Source organism: Podarcis melisellensis, assembly GCF_964234715.1.
Source record: "Podarcis melisellensis genome assembly, chromosome: 4".
In the NCBI taxonomy this organism is placed as follows: Eukaryota; Metazoa; Chordata; class Lepidosauria; order Squamata; family Lacertidae; genus Podarcis; species Podarcis melisellensis.
Genome location: NC_138531.1, coordinates 63,878,263 through 63,897,162, shown reverse-complemented (window position 1 = coordinate 63,897,162; position 18,900 = coordinate 63,878,263). Strand labels below are relative to the sequence as shown.

The 18,900-nt window shown below is 42.1% G+C and overlaps 2 protein-coding genes across 3 annotated transcripts in view; one reads left to right on the top strand and one right to left on the bottom strand.

Moving 5' to 3' along the window:
* CD80 (CD80 molecule) overlaps window positions 1–5,233 on the top strand; it is a 35,198-nt gene extending 29,965 nt beyond the window's left edge. For both annotated transcript variants that reach the window (XM_081907912.1, XM_081907911.1), the window contains 3 exons: window positions 693–968; window positions 1,760–1,882; window positions 4,898–5,233. In XM_081907912.1, the coding sequence (XP_081764038.1) occupies window positions 693–968; window positions 1,760–1,882; window positions 4,898–4,986 (488 nt within the window). In that variant the 3' untranslated portion in view covers window positions 4,987–5,233. The remainder of the gene's footprint in view (window positions 1–692; window positions 969–1,759; window positions 1,883–4,897) is intronic.
* Window positions 5,234–9,916: 4,683 nt separating this feature from the next.
* Window positions 9,917–18,295, bottom strand: TIMMDC1 (translocase of inner mitochondrial membrane domain containing 1). The gene is made up of 7 exons (XM_081908833.1): window positions 18,078–18,295; window positions 17,613–17,778; window positions 16,193–16,281; window positions 15,043–15,110; window positions 13,155–13,233; window positions 12,135–12,245; window positions 9,917–10,345 (listed from the first exon to the last, which is right to left on the bottom strand). The coding sequence occupies exons 1-7, from the start codon at window positions 18,230–18,232 to the stop codon at window positions 10,264–10,266; spliced, it is 750 nt and encodes a 249-aa protein (XP_081764959.1). The 5' UTR covers window positions 18,233–18,295; the 3' UTR covers window positions 9,917–10,263.
* Between the last annotated feature and the right edge of the window lie 605 nt (window positions 18,296–18,900).

Genomic DNA, 18,900 nt, shown 5'->3' with positions numbered 1-18,900 from the left:
AAAAAATACTGTATCCCTTTAGGTGCTATGACAACGAGCAGCAGAGTATTATTTTATGCCTCCTTTTAGGGTCAAGCCCTCAGAAGGCATCATATATGAAATAAACATAAAATCTAAATACCACAACATTTGGTGTAAACACAGTCTTCATGAATTATAAAAGACAGGGGTAGAAATAACAATAAGATATTAATAGTACAGTAACATTCATTCCAGAATAATATATTATTACTCATTCAAGTAAAAGTGTTAATTATAAATATATAAATGCTTTTGAATTTGTTTAGTGTTATTTTATTTAACTTAAATGCTAATAATTAACAGACACAAACAAGCAAACATATAGTCTCTTGGGTCCAACATTACTCAACGTTGCTATGAGGGGAATGTGAATTTGAGAGAAAGGATGTTATTAACCCGTTATAATAAGAACTCTTACCATAGAAAGCAATTTAGAATTCTTAGTAATATAGCACCATTTAGATTACAAGCCATGACAGGAACCTCCACGAATGTTTCCCATTGAAATGAATGGGATTTCCTAAAGAGCACTCTGCTGTTCCAGTGCAAGTCAGATTAAATTTGATGGTTCTGTAGAAAAACAATCCTTAAGCATAGTGCCAATAACATTGTTTGACATCTCAATATGTACAAGTGTAACTTGTGATCTTACTGTCTTTTCCTCCCTCTAGCTGACTATAGGAAGCCTGTCATACATGTATCACATAATCCCTGTGGCCCAGCTCAGTTGACACTGATGTGTTCTTCTCATGGAGGCTATCCAGAGGCTACGATGTCTTGGTTGGTCAATAATGAGACAGTGCGGTGTTCCTATACCTCCATAAAGGACAACTACACTGAAAGTTTTAATATTACTGGCAACTTACAGCAAAACGTGTCTGAAGATATCTTGGTCCAATGTCAAATACATTATGCAGGTTTCCAAGTGTCCACCGACCACCTCTTGTGTAAGTTCCCTCAATCATACATTGAGACAGTGTTTCTCATTTGTGAAATATAGCCATTCAGAAGCCATTCTGAGGACTAAACCTCAGAATTTTTCAAATGAGATTCGTTCCATATAGGGAGATCTACAAATGATGATCGACCAATTTGGCGAGTCTTTATTTCTGGATCTAAAATAGCTGTGTGTTGTTAGGAAGACACTGTATCTTTCCAAACTTCATCATCATCATCATCATCATCATCATTATTATTATAATTTCCTATAGAAGTTTAGCATCACAGCTGAAAATATTTGGTCAACTAATGGGACATTTCTGCTTTTTCATGGATTCCATCTTGAACAGTACCAGAAACACTAGCAAAAAATATAGATAGCATTGTAACTATTTAGCTGAACCAGTGAGAAATGCAAAACCGAGTCACTGTCTTGGATTATTTGTATGTTCCTCTGTGTGTGTTTGTGTGTGTGTTTGTGTGTGTGTGTGTGTGTGTGTGTGTGTGTGTGTGCAAGCAGGCAGCAAATATTCCTGTGCCTCAGCTTGGAATGTGGTATCCATTTGTTTATCCCTACAATATTATCAAGTAGATGGAGGGAAATGTAAGACATTAAGCAATGGCCATGATTTCCGTATGTAGGCGGGTTTCAAGTTTAAACAGGAGAAAGGAAAACTAACTTAATGTTGGAGTGCTCCACTCAGATCAGTGACACTCAGTGCCCCACAGTATTGCTTCTCATGTGCCCCTTGGGCTCATCAGTGCAGTCACGGATTTATCTTCAATTCTCTCGTTTCAGCAATAGGGAAGTGCCCCAATTCATCTCCACCGCCTCCTCCGCATGGTTTCATAGTGGCTTCCATTGTTATCCTCGTCCTTGCTCTCGTGATAGTGCCAACATTCCTCCGATGCCACCACCGCAGTAAGTTCTGATGCCTTTGTGACCAACCAATTTAGGAAACTGTAGTGTGGTTGAGAGCCCTGCTAGGAATTCAGAGACCCAGGTTCAGAGACCCACTTAGCTGTCAAGACTTCTAATCAGTTGTCTCTTAGCCTAGCCTATCTCACAGGCTTGTTACCAGAATAATAGGGGTAGAAGAACCATGCACACCACCAAGAAGAAAGGCAGTATATAAATGCAATAGGTATCTTTTCATAAAGCCTTAGGTTACCACTGGAAACAAACCATTGCTCATAGTTTACATGTTCCAGGGCTGTGGCCAAAGATTGCAAGCAGATCCTTAGGTTTATTACATGCTCAACTTAAACTGTAGCCATGTTAGGAAATGAATGTTTGCTTTTTATGGGTTGTATCCAGCTAAGTTCAATACAGACTAGGCCCACTGAAATTAATGAGTCCACGTTCATCATATTCATTAATTTCAGTGGGTCTACTTTGAGTAAGGCCAGCATTGGATGCAATCCTATTTATTTAACAATATTTCTAGTCCCACTAGTGCAATGGGCCCTTTCCCTGGCGTGCTGCCCACGAATTCATAAAAAATATAGTAAGAGGTTTACAGGACTAAAAGCAACAAGCTAAAATCATACTTTAAAAAACAACAACACACAATCCCTCCCAAACCAGGAATATTTCAGCTCAGCAAAAAAATAACACTAAGTGGGGGGGAAAGAGAGCAGCCATCATCCCAAGGCAAACTGAAATGTATGTGCATTGGGAAACAAGTGTGAATGAGCCCCAATATTCACCTGGAGCCATAGTGCTGGACCATGTCCTTTTCCAGGTTACGTGGCTGAGTTGTGAGTCTGCAAACATTTTTCCTGAGAAAATGTTGCCTCCAGCTTCCTTAAGCTTAGTGCTGCAGCTTCGTAAAAGGGAGTGAAGCCACACTCTGAAAACTTTATACCCTCTGCTTCTTAAGAACGCGCCAACTTCCCTAGCCTATATTCCACAATGTAAATAAATATGTAAAAGAATTTCCCCACACCCCTAGCACGCAATCTTGAGAATCAAACCTGACCTTTGAAAGAGGGGAGTTGGGGGGTCAGTGAGTTTGTTCTTCAGGGCAACTGCCTGTTAAAAATGCCTCTGGCTGCAAGTTACATTTGTTCTCTTCAGGTTCCCCTTTTGGTGAATGAAAGGGCAATTCTAGTAGCTGGTTCTTCTAATGTATGCAGGCAGGCAAGAAGACAGTTCCAGTTTTCATAATGTTAGGCCAATGGAGCTAGTGATATACACAAAGTGGTATTTTCAACTACCAGCCCAGAACCAAATGACCATGAAACATTTCAATTTGCACCAGTTTTATTTGAAAAAAATCAGGGATTGGTTAAATGTATTCTTCAACTATAAATGAATTCTTCAGAGCATACATGGATGTGATGCACTAGTGGGAACCACTGCAATAGTATTATGGAAAGCAACGCATACTGCAGGATAATAGAGATGAAGTTTAAAATTATTTTTATTTATTTTATTTATAAGAGATGCTGTTTCAAATAGTTCGGCCTGTGGAAGGTAACGTATGTGACTGCAGACTTACAATCTAAATACAAACTCAGAAAGTACTTTGTATTTAGACTCCTTTGCAGTCTTAAAATTAGTTGCAAAGTGGAATAAGTCCCAAACTTCCAAAGCTTTGGCTATTACCGAACTCTGCTACTCTGTCTGCTGACAGGCCGTGTTTGCTCATCTGCACTTCTGAGAACAATTCAAAGTGCTAGTTCTGAGTGGTGTAGTGGTTAGAGCAGAGGTCAGCAAACTTTTTCTGCAGGGGGCCAGTCCTGTTCCTCAGACCTTGTGGGGGGCCGGACTATATTTTGGAGAAACCCCCCCTGACTCTCCTCTCCCTTCTCCACAACACTGGTGGTCGCTTACCTGTGCCTTGAGAGCGGCAGGGGCTGGCGGTGGCAGCGGAGGGACAATGAGTGACATGAAAGGGCTGGCTCCAGAGAGGGGCTGCTTAAAATGGTGCTCAGCCAACCACAGCTCAACAAAGCCCAGCCCCCTTCCTCCTCTAGGCAGGGCAGGGAGAAGCTAGGAGGGAGGAGGGAGGAGGCGCCACCATGGTGTGTGGGGGGGAATGGTACAGCCTGAACGATCCCATACTGATCCACATAGCGATTCCTGGACCATCCGTGGGCCGGATCCAGAAGGCAATTGGGCCGGATCCAGCCCCCGGGCCTTAGTTTGCCAACTCATGGGTTAGAGTGTTGGATTAGGATAGGGGTGGGGAACCTTTGCCTCTGCAGATGTTGCTGAACTACAACTCTCCTCAGCTCCAGCAAGCATGGCCAATGGCCTGGTATGGTGGGATTTGTAGTTTAGCGACATCTGCAAGGCCAAAAGTACCCCACCCCTGGATTAAGACATGGGAGTAAGGTAAAGGTAAAGGGACCCCTGACCATTAGGTCCAGTCGTAACCTACTCTGGGGTTGTGGCGCTCATCTCACTTTATTGGCTGAGGGAGCCGGCCTACAGCTTCTGGGTCATGTGGCCAGCATGACTAAGCCGCTTCTGGTGAACCAGAGCAGCGCACGGAAACGTTGTTTACCTTTCCGCCGGAGCAGTACCTATTTATCTACTTACACTTTGACGTGCCTTCGAACTGCTAGGTTGGCAGGAGCAGGGACCAAGCAAGGGGGTTGCTCACCCCGTCGCGGGGATTCAAACCGCTGATCTTCTGATCGGCAAGTCCTAGGCTCTGTGGTTTAACGCACAGCGCCACCCGCATCCCAAGACATGGGAGACTAGAGTTCAAATCCCCACTCAGCTATGAAGCTCACTGGGTGACCTTGACTGGTCATAGCCTCTTAGCCTTTGTTTTGTTCTTCTTTATTGACTTTTTGACCCATATTCCACCCTCATGACTAATGGGAATTCTCCCCAACCCCACTCTTTGACATATTTTTTAAATTCTTAGTCACGTTGGTAAAGATTTTCTGTTCATTGTTGCTGAACTGATTGACGTTTCAGAGCCTGTGACATCTCACCAGCCAGTGGCAACAAGTGAAATGTCATCGCAGCAGCTTTCCAACGGGACAACGGAAGCAGCATGTGCCTGACCATAGAGAAACCTGGGCAGTGGCGTTTGATTTTCAACATTCTGCTCTGGTGAAATGGACATAATCACCCTGGATCCCAGAACCTGGAGTGCATCGCTCTTCACAACAACACAGGGCATACCTCTCTCTTTCCAAGTGTGATAGAAGCATTGCTCAGAAAAATGGCGGGAGGGGTAAGGGTTAAAAGCACTACCCACCATACTGACTGTTCCACCTCAACAGCATTTTTTTACAAGTAACCCCACCACCAGATGATCAGACAGCTACATACATCTTCTAGACAACTGCCTGATTTGGAAGGGGAAATGAATCATCGTTCTTCATAAGCAGAAATTTTACAGTGAAGTTCATTTCAAACCAAAGAGTGCTTCCCACACTCCCACTGGGACAGATCCACTGGCTTGGACATCTCCAGCCATCTTACTGCGTGAAACCACCTCTTCCTTGTGACTTGTGAGCAACTCCACCAGCAAAGCAGCACCCGTTTCAAGTGAAAAAGGGAGCAATGCTTTGGCAAAGCTCTATCTCCAAAACAACACCAAGGAAAGCAAACGCTCCTTTTATGAGGTATTGGCATCCCAGCACCCAAAACTAATTGGGGGCACCACATGGGATGCGTGGTAGACTGGACCACTTGTCCCCAGCTGCAGAGCCCGTTGATCTTTGCTAAACTAGCTCTCACTCGCGTTGTAATAAAATCCTCAGTTAGGGGTGTATTCAGTGTAAGGGTGAGATGTTCTCGCCATTATTTGCCATCCACGCACATGCAGTTTGCAACAGAATGGAAGGTACTAGTATGGTTCTGCAACTGTAGAAGCCATACCCAGGAACAGTATTATTGCCTGCTATGTAGGGTAAAGAATGTTTTCTCATTTTGGAAACTCTCCTTCAACTTAAATTGTGGCTTGCACATAATTTATCACCTCTCATCCCTAATTTTATTTACCAGAAAATAAGCCTGGCATGCTTATAGCTTTATTATACTTGTTGCTATGGGCCCTCTATGTAAATGTAGGGGTAGCAAGAACTATTTATTGGCCATATGAGTATTTTTAAATATTCATTTGCTACTGCTGTAATAAGATTTAGCGGTATGTATAAGCTTTAACGGGATATATGCCTATCTGAGCATCAGGATTTCAATACTATAAGCACACTTACTCTTAAGCAGGATTCTTCCATGGCATTCAATGGAGGAAGAAAATGCCCAAGAGTCAGGGGTTAACTCAGTTTATCTTCTAACTCACTCAGTTTGTCATGTAAACAGGCTCTAAACCACCATTAAACCGAGAGTTAACCCAACCATTGAAGAAAGCAGACCCAAGTTTCACACTCTACCAGAAACTCTCCCTGCCACATTAAAGTTTGTCTCTAAGGTGATTAACAAAGGACATGGACAGGTTTTTAGGGTGTCTGCTTATTTGTAAACCTTTCATATCACAATAGGGACTGTAACATGTTATCAGTCCTGTCTGTTTAAAGCAGCCCAGCTTTTCTGCAGGCTTCCCAAACAATGTATTTCTCAGCTGTGCAAAATGTATCCAAGCATTGCTGTCTCCTATTTTCACTTTATTCTTGACTGTAAACTAGGTTAAATCTGTAATTATGCCAAGTTATATTTTAGCATTAGCTTTTCAGCAAATCATCCTTATATACTGTGTGTGTGTGTGTGTGTGTGTGTGTGCGCGCGCGTGTGTGTCCCCTCAGCCTGAGATGGTGGCTGTTGTTTTTAAACTATTTTTATACAATTATACCAATAAAACAAAGTTAAACTTTTGTCTTTTTTGCACTTCAAATATAAAACACACTTGTGCTTGGTTATTCCATTTAATGAAATGTATGCTTATATAGACTCAGGCTTTTAATAAATGAGCCAGTGCAGTAAGTGAACTGGATTATTTTGGATTTTTTTCTTTTATTGCATTTAACAGGCCTTTTATTCTCATTTTCTTATGGGCAAAATAGAGTGCCTGAAGAGAGCAAAGACATGAACAATAAGTCATAAAAACTCAACCACAATTTACACAAACCAATTATGGTTTGTGGCTTTCATCCTACTCCTTTCCTCCCCAATGATGTTTGTGGCAAATGGATCACTTGTCTCATTAAATATGTGTATTCTACTAGGTAACGGTTTCATCGGAATGATGGAAGGAAAAGAAAGCCCAAATATTTTGTGGTTATTTCTGGTAATCCTTACAGAAACTGAGCAGGTCATAGTCTCATCAGAGCTTGGACAGAGACTTCCCGAGAACCTCTGTACACAACTGAATTCCAGCACTAAAGAAAGCCAAGATACAATGGTTACAGTGACATATTATAGCTACCATGTACAGTGGTACCTCATGTTACGTACCGTCTTCCTTACGAATCCTTCGGGTTACGCGCTCTGCTGACCCAGAAGTAGATGTCCCTTGTTGTGACCTTTGCCCTGGGATGCAAGCGGAAATTGCGCTCCAGTGGCACAGCAGCACCAAGAGGCGCCATTAGCGAAAGCTCACCTCATGTTATGAGCGGTTTCCGGTTACGAACCGGAATGGATTAAGTTCGCAACCAGAAGTACCACGGTACCCAAATAGGTGGGGCCAAAAACCCCTTTTCAGAACAATTGCCACACGTTTTCACTACATCAAAACCACCTTTTCAAAGACATTCCACCCTTAGGGCAGAAGGCAACTTGTGATTTCAAGTATGCTTATTGTTACAGAAATTACGGGGGGGGGGCACATCTTTAAAGTTGTTACAAATATAATGCATAAATGTATCCTTTCGACTTGACAGCTCAGGGAAGTTACCTAGCTTGAACAATCATATAAAATCAACTCCTTTGCCAGTTTCCGCCATTTCAACACTATTTTGCCCTTGGAAAAACGACTCTCTTCCCTGCCACTTCCCCAAGCATGAGGACATGTATACGCACCTCCTACCCCAGAAAGTGACCAGAGGTGACAACTGCTGAGCTGATTGTTGGCCAAGGAAAGCCTAATCCCATCACCAGACTTGCCAAGGAGTCCAGACATGCAAAGAAAGTTCTATTGTACTTTGGGCGGTAGGACTCAGAGGTGTCTGCCTATGCTAATCTTATACCTGGGTCTTGTCCTGACACGTCTGCTTATGCTAATCTTGTACCAAGGACTTGTCTGGACATGTTTGCCAAGGTTAAACTAGTGTAACCCCTGTCTACCCCTCCCCTTTTGTAACATGTCAGTGATGTAGCAATAATGATGCTGTACGAACTGTATTCTGGATATAGTGGGAAAGTTTTAAAAGTCATTGTCACCCCATTCCGCTTTGAACCTGCTGCACAATAAACTTTGGTCTACAGCTATTTGCTCCGGTTGGTGGCTGGACTCCTTCCTTTATTCCGCAGGGACCAACAGGCTCTGCCCGATGAGCTGGGTGACTGAGCAGCCTCACACCTCGATTTTTCTGTACCACTTATACTGCAGGAAATGCCACTATTTTAGGACAAACTTTGGTATATTGGGCATGAATGTGCCAACTGAGTTGGGATTGTACGCAAGGATGCCAACAGGGTTTTTCTTTTCCAGGGCCTGGTACACTGCATGTGATGTAAGGCCCCTGCACACCCCCCAAAATCTATTGGAGAGACCTGCTGCTTATTAACTCTGCACAGCCCTGCGAGGTAGGCAAGGCCAAGATAAAAGAGGGAAGGAGAGGATAATGTATACAACCTTGGGCTCCTGAGTAGAAAAGCAAGATACATATTTGTATCACAGATCATGTAATACAATGCTTTAACTACTACATTTCATAGTCTTCATACTTACAGCAAAATGGCAAAACAAAAAATGTTTGTCAACCCCAATACAGTGGTGCCCCGCAAGACGAATGCCTCGCAAGACGAAAAACCCGCAAGACGAAAGGGAAGGCAGCGCTGCCTTTTCCGCTCTCCCGGGAAGGCAGGCAGGGGGGAGCAAAGACTTTTGCCCCCCGCCAGCCTTCAGAAGAGGTCGGGGGACAGACTGTCCCCGGACCTGGTCTGAAGGCGGTTTCCATAGGAACGCATTAATTGATTTTTAATGCATTCCTATGGGAAACCGTGCTTCGCAAGACGAAAAGACTTGCGGAACGAATTAATTTCGTCTTGCGAGGCACCACTGTAAATAAAAAGCAGAAAATGTTCTTAAGTATGTGTAGTTTCACAACTTCAGTGTCTAAACTACCAGCTCTCAGCATTTCTTACTTCACAGGGCAGTTGTGAAAATAAAAATGGGGAAGTGGAAGACAATGCACACAGCCTTGAGCTCACAGGGGGGAAATCAGTATACAAATACTACAACCACCAGCAACAAATAGTCAAAGCATGTGCAGCTTCACAATTCTCAACAAAACACACAGGCACAGAACATTTTAACAACCCAATAAAAAAAATATACTGGTAGTATCCTGTTAAAACCCACAGGAAACTTAACTTGCTGCAGTTGTAAGGAGGATGTAGATTTTATTGTTGAATTTACTAATTAATTTTGTTTATGTTTTATGGTTACTGTATATTAATAAAGAGCAGCCCAGTAATGGCTGTTGGGGACATGGAACATCAGGGGCAGGGAGGCAGGACACTGCAATATCACCGTTATTTTCTCATTTATTCCAAGGGAACTCCTTCCAAGTGAAACATACCAAAGCTAGTCAATGCTGTTTTATATTGTAATGGCAGAACATTTTTGCTGACGTGTTGTGTGGAAGCCCCACAGCTTGCACACGTGACATGAGCATGCACACATGGCTGCCGCAGACCTTGGGGGGCAGCGCTTTATTAGGAAATATTGGGGGAGCCCTAGCTCCCCCCAGCACCTATGTCTCCTGGTATGTAGTAAGGTCAAAGGTAAATTAAGATTTATAATACTGTATTCAAAAGAGGAGTGGCACCAAACCCAAGAATTCATATAGCAATGAACATTCAAAATAATAATTATTTTTATTTATTGTTTTAGATTTACTCCACCGTTCAACCCATCAACTTACCCTGGAGATCTTCGGAATACACCCATGTTATCCCTTAGAGCATATCCCCAAAAAGTGAATTTTGTATTTTCTCTATCCAGAGAAGTAATTCAAGCTTATTCCTCTCCTAACTAAAGAGGGAGCTAGTCATCAACTGAAGCTGAACTTTCCATGTTCCTGGTTTATCTGACAAAACCTAGGAGCTCTTCAAGAGAGTCCATTGTGTACTGAGCAACAGGCCACAAGAAAAACTTTTAACACCACTTGTTAAGAGTTCCAGTGTGCAATACTAAAAACATTTGTTTTCAGTCATGATCTGGGAGAAGCTCCTTCCTGAAGTACATCATCCATTTCCTTTGAGATGTTTTCAGTGACGCTGAGCCTGGTCCTCCTAAAAAGAAAAAGAAAAAAGAACATGGTTGTACTTCTGAGAGGAAAACAAAACTGCACCTCATGTGCTTATATCACCATTAACACTGGAGGCTGAAACTGATTAGAAAAACTAACCAATAAACTGAAACTGACACAGGGACAAATAGAAGAAGATGCCTTCACCCCAGTATGGCTCCCCTTTATCACATACACAGCCCAACAAGACAATGACAAGAATCCACCAACAGCATACAAATCAATCTGGCTAACCTGATTCAAAAATACACACACACACACACACACACACACCGCTCACTCACAAAAACAAATCTCACTACAACCACCCAAAGAAAACCAACCACACTCTAGGCCAACCCCAACCTCTCTCACCACCAAGGAAACACAACGAGCGAATAGTAAGAGAACCCAGACAAGTGACGCTGACCCAAAACCCCATACATACACTAAGTAGAAGAATAGAAACGTAACTACCCCACCACACTCACCATTTCCCCTCTTTTCTTCCTAACCTAACATTGTATGTAACACCAATGTCTCACAACAAATGAAACCAAACTGTAGAAAACACAACTTGAAAAAAGAAATAACGCACATAGTTTTGTACAATAAGAAATCTTTAATAAAAAAATATTTTTAAAAACAAACATTGTAGGCTGAAGCCAATCCATTTACCACTGACAAATCATTAACGGTCTATAATGAATTGTTTCAAACAGAGACTATTTTTTCACACAATCCTCCACATGACAACTATTTTTTGCTTATAGACAACCCTTTCTTCCCTTCATACATCCTGGAAACACTTTCAATAGGGCTCAATGACATGCTATAAAGGGCTTTTTCACCTACATTGTATCTGCCATTGCCCACATGCCTGCAGTTAGCATAGGACAAACTGATCAGTTCACACAGAAAAGTGAATGAACAACCTGGACAATGAATATATGGGAAATATATTAAAATTATAGGATAAAATTTTCATCTGGAAACAGCTCTAGAAGGCTGTTCATAATTGTAAAATGTTCTTCCCCTCTTGTATTTTTATTCAGGTTATAACTTTAAAACCAGTGTAAGAGGGGAGAAAACTAATACAGAAACTATGTAGGGAAGGGCCTGGGAAATACTACGTGAAATACAACCAAGTGGGAGTGAATTAAGCTTTTTAATAAATTAGAATGCTCCATAAAGCATTATTAACTTGGTGCTAGAATAGTCTACTCCAATCTAGGGCACTCCAGATGTTGCTGGATTATTGCTCCCATCATCCCTGACCATTAGGCAATGCTACCTCAGGCTGATGGGTGTTGTAGTCCAAACATCGGGAAGAAATAGATTTCTCCTATGCTCCTTCATTGTTTAAAATTACCTATATTGTTAGCCACTTTAGGAAATAGGACTGGGTGGCTAGAAAAATGGCTATAGCCCACCCTTGAGGTCACAAGATACCCAGAAAATGCCATTGTTGCTAGTGTGCCATTTGTCAATTGCCATAGATTTTGAGAGGATTTTACAAATAATGCTAAAATCAAGCCACGGGCCCATTACACCAACAGTATATGGATTTTTATGGAACTACCAATTCCATATCAGCAAAAGCTCCAGAAAATGCAAAAGTTGAAAATTCAAAACGAGCAAAAGATGACTGATGGTCAGTGTCAAGAGCATCATATCACATCACTAGTGGAAGATGGCTAGAATCATTGTGTAGCACTCCTAGAGGAAGAGCAGATCCACCCTGGCTCAGTAGTAGAGTTAATAATTAAAACCCAACAGCACTGGTTCCTTACCATTCTGCCAGCTTCTGTTCATACAGCTCCCATTGCTCTCGTTTTCTTCTCTCGATCAAGGTTTCGCCAGCAAATTTTTGCATTGACATCAGTAATGCTCCAGCAGGTACACTGCAAGATGATGACACAGGAGCACTTTCTTACTTATGAACAATGGGGGACCAGTCACTCTGCCAGTAGTTGCCTCTGTGCCTTCTCCTATTCATCCATTTTCTTTTTTAAAGCTATAGTATGTGTGGCTGTTGTTAATTCTGCTGTCTGGTCTTTGACCACAATAAAGATTGATTGAAGGCTTTTTTAAAAGCAGTAGCAAAATAGGAGCTCAATTCTACTGTCAAACACAAATAGAGAACATTCCATCTTCCTTTAGTCTTTTTTAAATTAAACATTACTGCCCATACCCAGCATGCAGCACACATCAAAACTATTGATGTAGTAGAGGTGAAGAAAAGTGTCCCAAATCTGGAAAGGGAAGCCATCATTTTTAACTGTTATTGTTTTGTTCTTATAATTAGAAAACATAATTCTGTGTGGGTCTTCTCCATTAAACTGATTCCCTAAATGTTGACCCTATGTCTACCAAACATTTACTCCCACCCACCTCCAAGAAGAAAAGAAATGATGGGCTGAAAAAGCTGGCTGAGAACAAAAGGACAATGGATCCTCCAAATTAACAATTGACCCACCACAGCAATCAATATATTTGTGTGTTTTTTGTTTTTTTTAAATCAGCACCTCTACCCATTTAAACATTAGTAGACAGGCAAATAAAAATCCATTTCTGTTTAAGAAGAATGCAGAAAAACTAAGTGGGAAATTGGAAGAAAAATAGCCACCTTCTGCAGTAAGAGAGAAAACAGACGAGGTCTAAGGCTAGAAGGAAGTTTGCAGGAAATCCTGTCAAGATTCAAAAACTGCCTTGTAATGACACCTGCAGACTATCACACCTAACAAAAGGAAGCACTTCTGGTTCCTGGTGCATCTGTGTGTACATGTACTGTACATCTATGAGCAACCTACCCCAACAACGTCCCAAAAAGGCTCCCGCCAACCAAACCTCTCAAGCCCAAGTGCATTCTGAACAAGGCTCCTGTACAACCTAGAAATAAGAAGAACAATAGAATCAGACCACACAGAAGAGATTTGCAAGAAGTCTCAGCTACAATGAAAAAGCTTTTTTGTCATTCCTTCTGCCTCCCCTTTTCCTGTCCTGTCCTGTAAAACTGGACTCTGCTCCAGGACTACACACTAAAGATTCAGCTACAGGCAGCTCCAAATATTATAATTTGGGGGGGGAGGGGACCATCAGTATTTCCTACAGCAAATATGTACAGGCACCGTACGCATATCTTAAAAAAACTTGTGCACGTGTTTGTTACGTCCGCACTTAAAAGTGTATGCTGCAGCAACTGTAATGTCTATTTCATTTTAGAACACAATATGAGAAGTCTATGTTGTCAGCACAACTTAGAAACCAGTCTGTCTTCAAAGTTTCAACTGATTTTATAGGTTTTTGCTTATGCTTACTATCATTATTCATTGATTTATTACCCACACTTCATTCTAACGTCCCAGGGTAGCTCACAACAATTTAAAAAGCAACATGAAAACCCAATTAAAACAAGTTACAATAAAGGATCCTAAAAATGTACATCTCAAGTGTCAAGGACCAGCGTAAAGAGGTACCAAATTACAATAGCTGAGTGCTGCAAGGAATCATACCAATTACCACCTATGGGGGAAATAATCTACCAGTCATTTGTCAGGCATAAGCAGCTGTGGCCAACTAGTTTCAATAATATGCAGAAATGCATTAAAATGGGTCAGCTCTGGGGCTTTCACAAAAGAGAAAAGATGTTGATAAAACAAAGACCTGTCCCACATAATTAATTTCTTACGTACTGACCAAAGATATCTAGGAAGAGAATTAGATTGTCCTTTTGTGTTGTCATGATAGCTTTACAAAAATGGGTCTGCAAAAAAACAGACGGACAAGATGCCAAGCGGAATCTGCAAGAGGTTGACAATTGCAGCCTCCAATAATTTCAGCGAGGTTTATGTAGGACTCAGTACAAACTCAGCTGAAACCGAAGGAGATTACAAAGCAGGATATGGTGAACTGTTTCCTTTAGATTTTTTTTCAGTTATTATATATATTTAAAAATATGGATGTGTCGGTTCAGTAGGGCCATTTTTATGTCAGAGAACTATAGCAGTTTCACAGCAGACAGCTTACTCTGACAGAAAAATTAGGGCAGGGATTAAGTTTCTCTTTTAAGTGTTTTTAATTATAAGATTTAATTTCTGCATGTACAAAAATACAAATTAGTATCCACTTATAGCACTTTTCAGAGCTAGCAAAAAAATGGCTTCTCTCAATATAAGATTAATTTAGTAGCAAAATCTGACAATGAATGAGAAACTGAGAAGATGCCTCTCCTTTACTGGCTTCTCAATTCTCCATTCATATTTAACATGACTGACAGCACAATCCTTTACATATCTACTCAGAAGTAAGTCCCCTTGAGTTCAGGGGAACTTACTACCAAGTAACTGGGAATAGAATTGTAGCCTAAATTATTTACTAATCCTCTAATATTATAATCCTTTAAGAACCTTTCACCAAAGAACCACTATAGCTTGCACAATATTAATGCTGTCATCATAAGCATACACATTTGGAAATGAGTTTTCCTGAAATCAGCAGGACAGAAATGCCAATCCCAAAGATCTGCCTGGTTAAAAAAAAAATCATTTTAAGTAACAAAACGTATTTTTGAATTTGATCGAGGTCAAAAAGTGAAGATTAATAGACCAAGAAGCAGGACTCTTGAGCTCTGAAACTAATTTTCTCTAATCAACTTTTCTGCCTCATTCAAAACAGAACATTCAAATATCATCGCCTCACCTCCTGCAACTGCAAAGTGACTGAGGGCATTTTTATCACGGTATGCAGACATAGCAGTGCTCACTGTGCTGTGAGAAAAACAAGGATTAATAAGGAAAACTGCCCAATGAAAGAAAAAGACTTTTATTTCTGGTGGTCCAAACAGTGGCCTCTGGTTCTTGACTAAAAATTTTGCTAACTCTTCCCATTTTAGACGATACGGTGAGTATTTAGAATCATTTCACATGTGACCTTTTCTACACAGGACAAAGTTTACATACAACATACTGGAAAAATATACACTTCCCGATCCATATATTTATGGCAAAACGTGAAACACATACTTCACAAGTGATAGCATGCATGTTTTTTTCTACTAATGGAAACTAGAGGAAAAAATAATGTACAAAGCAGGCTGTAATTTGGATACTGAGTACAGTATGCCATTTCAAGTTCAAGGACAATTGCAATTACCTGAGGTAAGAGTTTTAAATAATTGGAGTTTTAATTATAAATGACAGACTAAAAAAATAAGTAAAATAAAGCCTATCCCTGGATCTTATATAAAACAGTCATTACAGCTTAAAAATATACAATGACTAACAGGACACTAATAGGCTACATTCCATACATGCAAGTTTTCTCTACATACCCTCTCCCATCCTCTGTCCAGGAAACATTCATACATTCCAACCAAGGAAAAAGCTTGGGAGGGATTATGGTCTGAGGAGGGTCATAAGGGTTGAATGTAGGCCCAGAGCACCGCAGTCAGACCCTGGTCCCACCCCAGATAGAAAAATAGACAGTTTTTCACCAGTCGCCTGAGAGTTCTTATTAGCTGGTCTGCTATGATGTTACAGAATGACTATAGACCTTCTGAGGAGAAGCAACCACAGCTCTCAATATGCCAACATAGCTTTTTTTGATAGAACAGAAATGGTTGGTTTGCCTTATGCAAGTCCCAATGATTGGCTGGGGGTAGATAAGCTGTTTTTACAAGACTCTATACCATCTGATGGTGATGATGGTCAGAAGGAAAGGACACAAGGAGAGGTTCTATTTAAACTGTCTCATCTTGCAAGTTAACTGCTCACAGATATGACAATGGTAACATTTTAGAACAGTTATTGTACATTAACTGCCTCCTCCAACCAAGAATAAGCATACTCACTTGAATATTGCCACAAAGGCAGCAACTCTCCAGCCCCAACGCCAACCGTAACGGATGAAGCCCCTGGTTGCTGCACGATGTGCAGTTCGCTATCAAGAAAGTTACAAAAGTTTAAAGACATTGTCAGGCCACACTACCAATTTTTATTACGCCCCAAATGACATTTTATATGTACCATTCCTGAGGTTAATGAGAAAAGGAGGTCTACTAGTAAGGTATCTTATATAGGGGCTAAAATATTTGCTTAGAAGCAGAAAGAATCAAAGAAGTCCAGTATCTCCCATTTCACACAATTTAGTTATTTATTTTGCTTCTGCATGCACATCCCCACCTGCACCTTTATAGTCTGGATTCTGGACTAGACCCTTGCACCAGAAACAATTCAGCAGGCTTTACTGTTGACAAAACTATGGACTACTCAGCTCATTTGTACATGCACATAACCTGCTTTTTTATTTCTGGATTTTTCAGTGCTCATCTCAGAACTAAACATTTTAGTTGCCTTCAGTGATATTATCCAGACTATTAACCCAGGCAATATGGAAATGCTGGCTGTGATCCTCAATCTAGCCCCATGAAGTCCAGTTTCATGTTCCAGTTACAGATAGGTAGCCGTGTTGGTCTGCCATAGTCAAAACAAAAAAAATTCCTTCCAGTAGCACCTTAAAGACCAACTAAGTTAGTTCTTGGTATGAGCTTTCGTGTGCATGCACACTTCTTCAGATACGAAGAAGTATCTGAAGAAGTGTGCATGCACACGAAAGCTCATACTAAGAACTAACTCAGTTTCATGTTGTTACAGTGGCCAACCCAATCTTTATGGAAAGCCCGCAGGCAGAACATAAGCACAATGGCACATTCCTACATGTTCCACAGTATGTTCCTGCTATTCACAGGTACACCAACTCACAAGACTGGAGGCAGTATGCAGCCAACATGACTAGTAGCCATTGACAGAATAATCCCCTTGTAAAGCCGCATAACCTGGCAGCTACTACTATATCTTATGGCAGCAAATCCCATCCTTAACTATGTGGTGTGTGAAGGAGCACTTCCTTTTGTCCTAAATATTCCAGCATTCAGCTTCATCAGATGATCAAAGGTTCTAGCATTATATGAAAAGGGAAAAACTTGCATCTACTGTAATCAGTTTTTCCATACCAAGTACACACCTTTATCACGCCCTGCACTTTCTCTAAACTAAAAAGCCCATAACATCGTAACATTTCTCTCAGGTGAGTTGCCCCAGCTTCTTGATAGTTTTGGTTGCCCTTCCCAAGCTCTACAACCACCTTTTTGAAGTGAAAGTGACAAGTGTCCGTAGCGCTCCTAGTGTGCTCACTTAAGGAGATGTGTGTAACGGCATTATTGAGAAGACTGATTTGATGTGTGCTCTACCATGCCAGGAATCTGTCCGTACCGCAGCATCCAAGCGATTGTGGAAAACCTCCCCTTGGCTCTGCTCAATGTACCGTCTCTTGGCGTTTATAAAACCGGGTACCCCGCCATAGACCATGCCGACAATGCCCCCGCAAAACGTTGCTTTGATGATATTGACCGTTTCTTCAGGATACCGATTTAGCTCGCTGCGAGAGAAAATGCTTGGATGAGAACTCAAGTCTTCAGGACATAAAAAGCCCCCTTCACGTTTCAGAAATCCCGAACCCCCCACCATGCAACGCCAGCGTTAAACGAAGCCACATTATCAAGAGAGGCTGAAAGTGCCCCTGTGAGGCTCGAGACAACGCAACCCGGCACGCGAGGAGGCTTTCAGCAGAGCTTTTGCCAGCCCCGCGCCCGCCCCGCCTGGCTGCAAGGAGACGGGGGCGCCTGCCGCTTCCCGGGACACCCTCGCATTCTTGCAAAACAAAACCCTCGGGCTTACTCTCGCCGGAAGAGCTCCCGGACCCGCTCCCAGCCCGAGCCCGAGCCGGGCGGCTCCGGCCTACTCAAAACCCTGGGCTGCCCCGCGGCCAGCGCGGGAGAAGAGGCAGCCGAGACTCGGACCGGTCCCTGCGGCGGCGCCAGCGGCGGCTCCATCGCCAAACAGCCGAGCGCTCTCCCCCAGAAGCCGCTTCCCAGGACCTTCCCTCGAGGACTTAGCTGTGCCGGAAGTGGGCCAAGGAGGAGCGCGCCGCCCTGGCGCCTTGGAGGACGCAGCGCAGGGAACTCCCCGGCTGGAAAGCATTTCTGTTCACCCGCCCTTCGGCCAGTGGGTTAGGGGAGGGAGGTGTTGGATTGCCGCCACTGCGCGTGCGCAATCCTGACCAGCTGCTTTGCAGTTAGCGCCGTGCATACTCTGTTGCACCTCCTCTGCCCCTATTGTCGATGGAGTGGAAAGGATTTGGGGTTTTAAAAAGAGCGTGGCGGCAAGATATTTATATTGGGGCACGACAAGCGGAAATTCCCTTTTTTGCACGGCTGTTGAGGCTCAAGAGCCCTGTCTATTTTTGCAGACGATTTATTTGCTCTGGCTTTTTTTAAAAAAAAAAGCGGAACGATATACGTCCACTTCTGTATGTATTCCTCCCCTCTGACGAAGCCTATCAAGGCAAAGCTAGTAAGATTTAACGCTTCCAGCTATATTTAAAAAGCACTGCTACTGGAGACTACAGTGCAAACTTGCTCCAAATTCTGTTGAGGAACTTAAAGCAAGGTTCTTTTAACTGTACTAAGGGTAAATATGTGATGCAGTCCTATGCACGTTT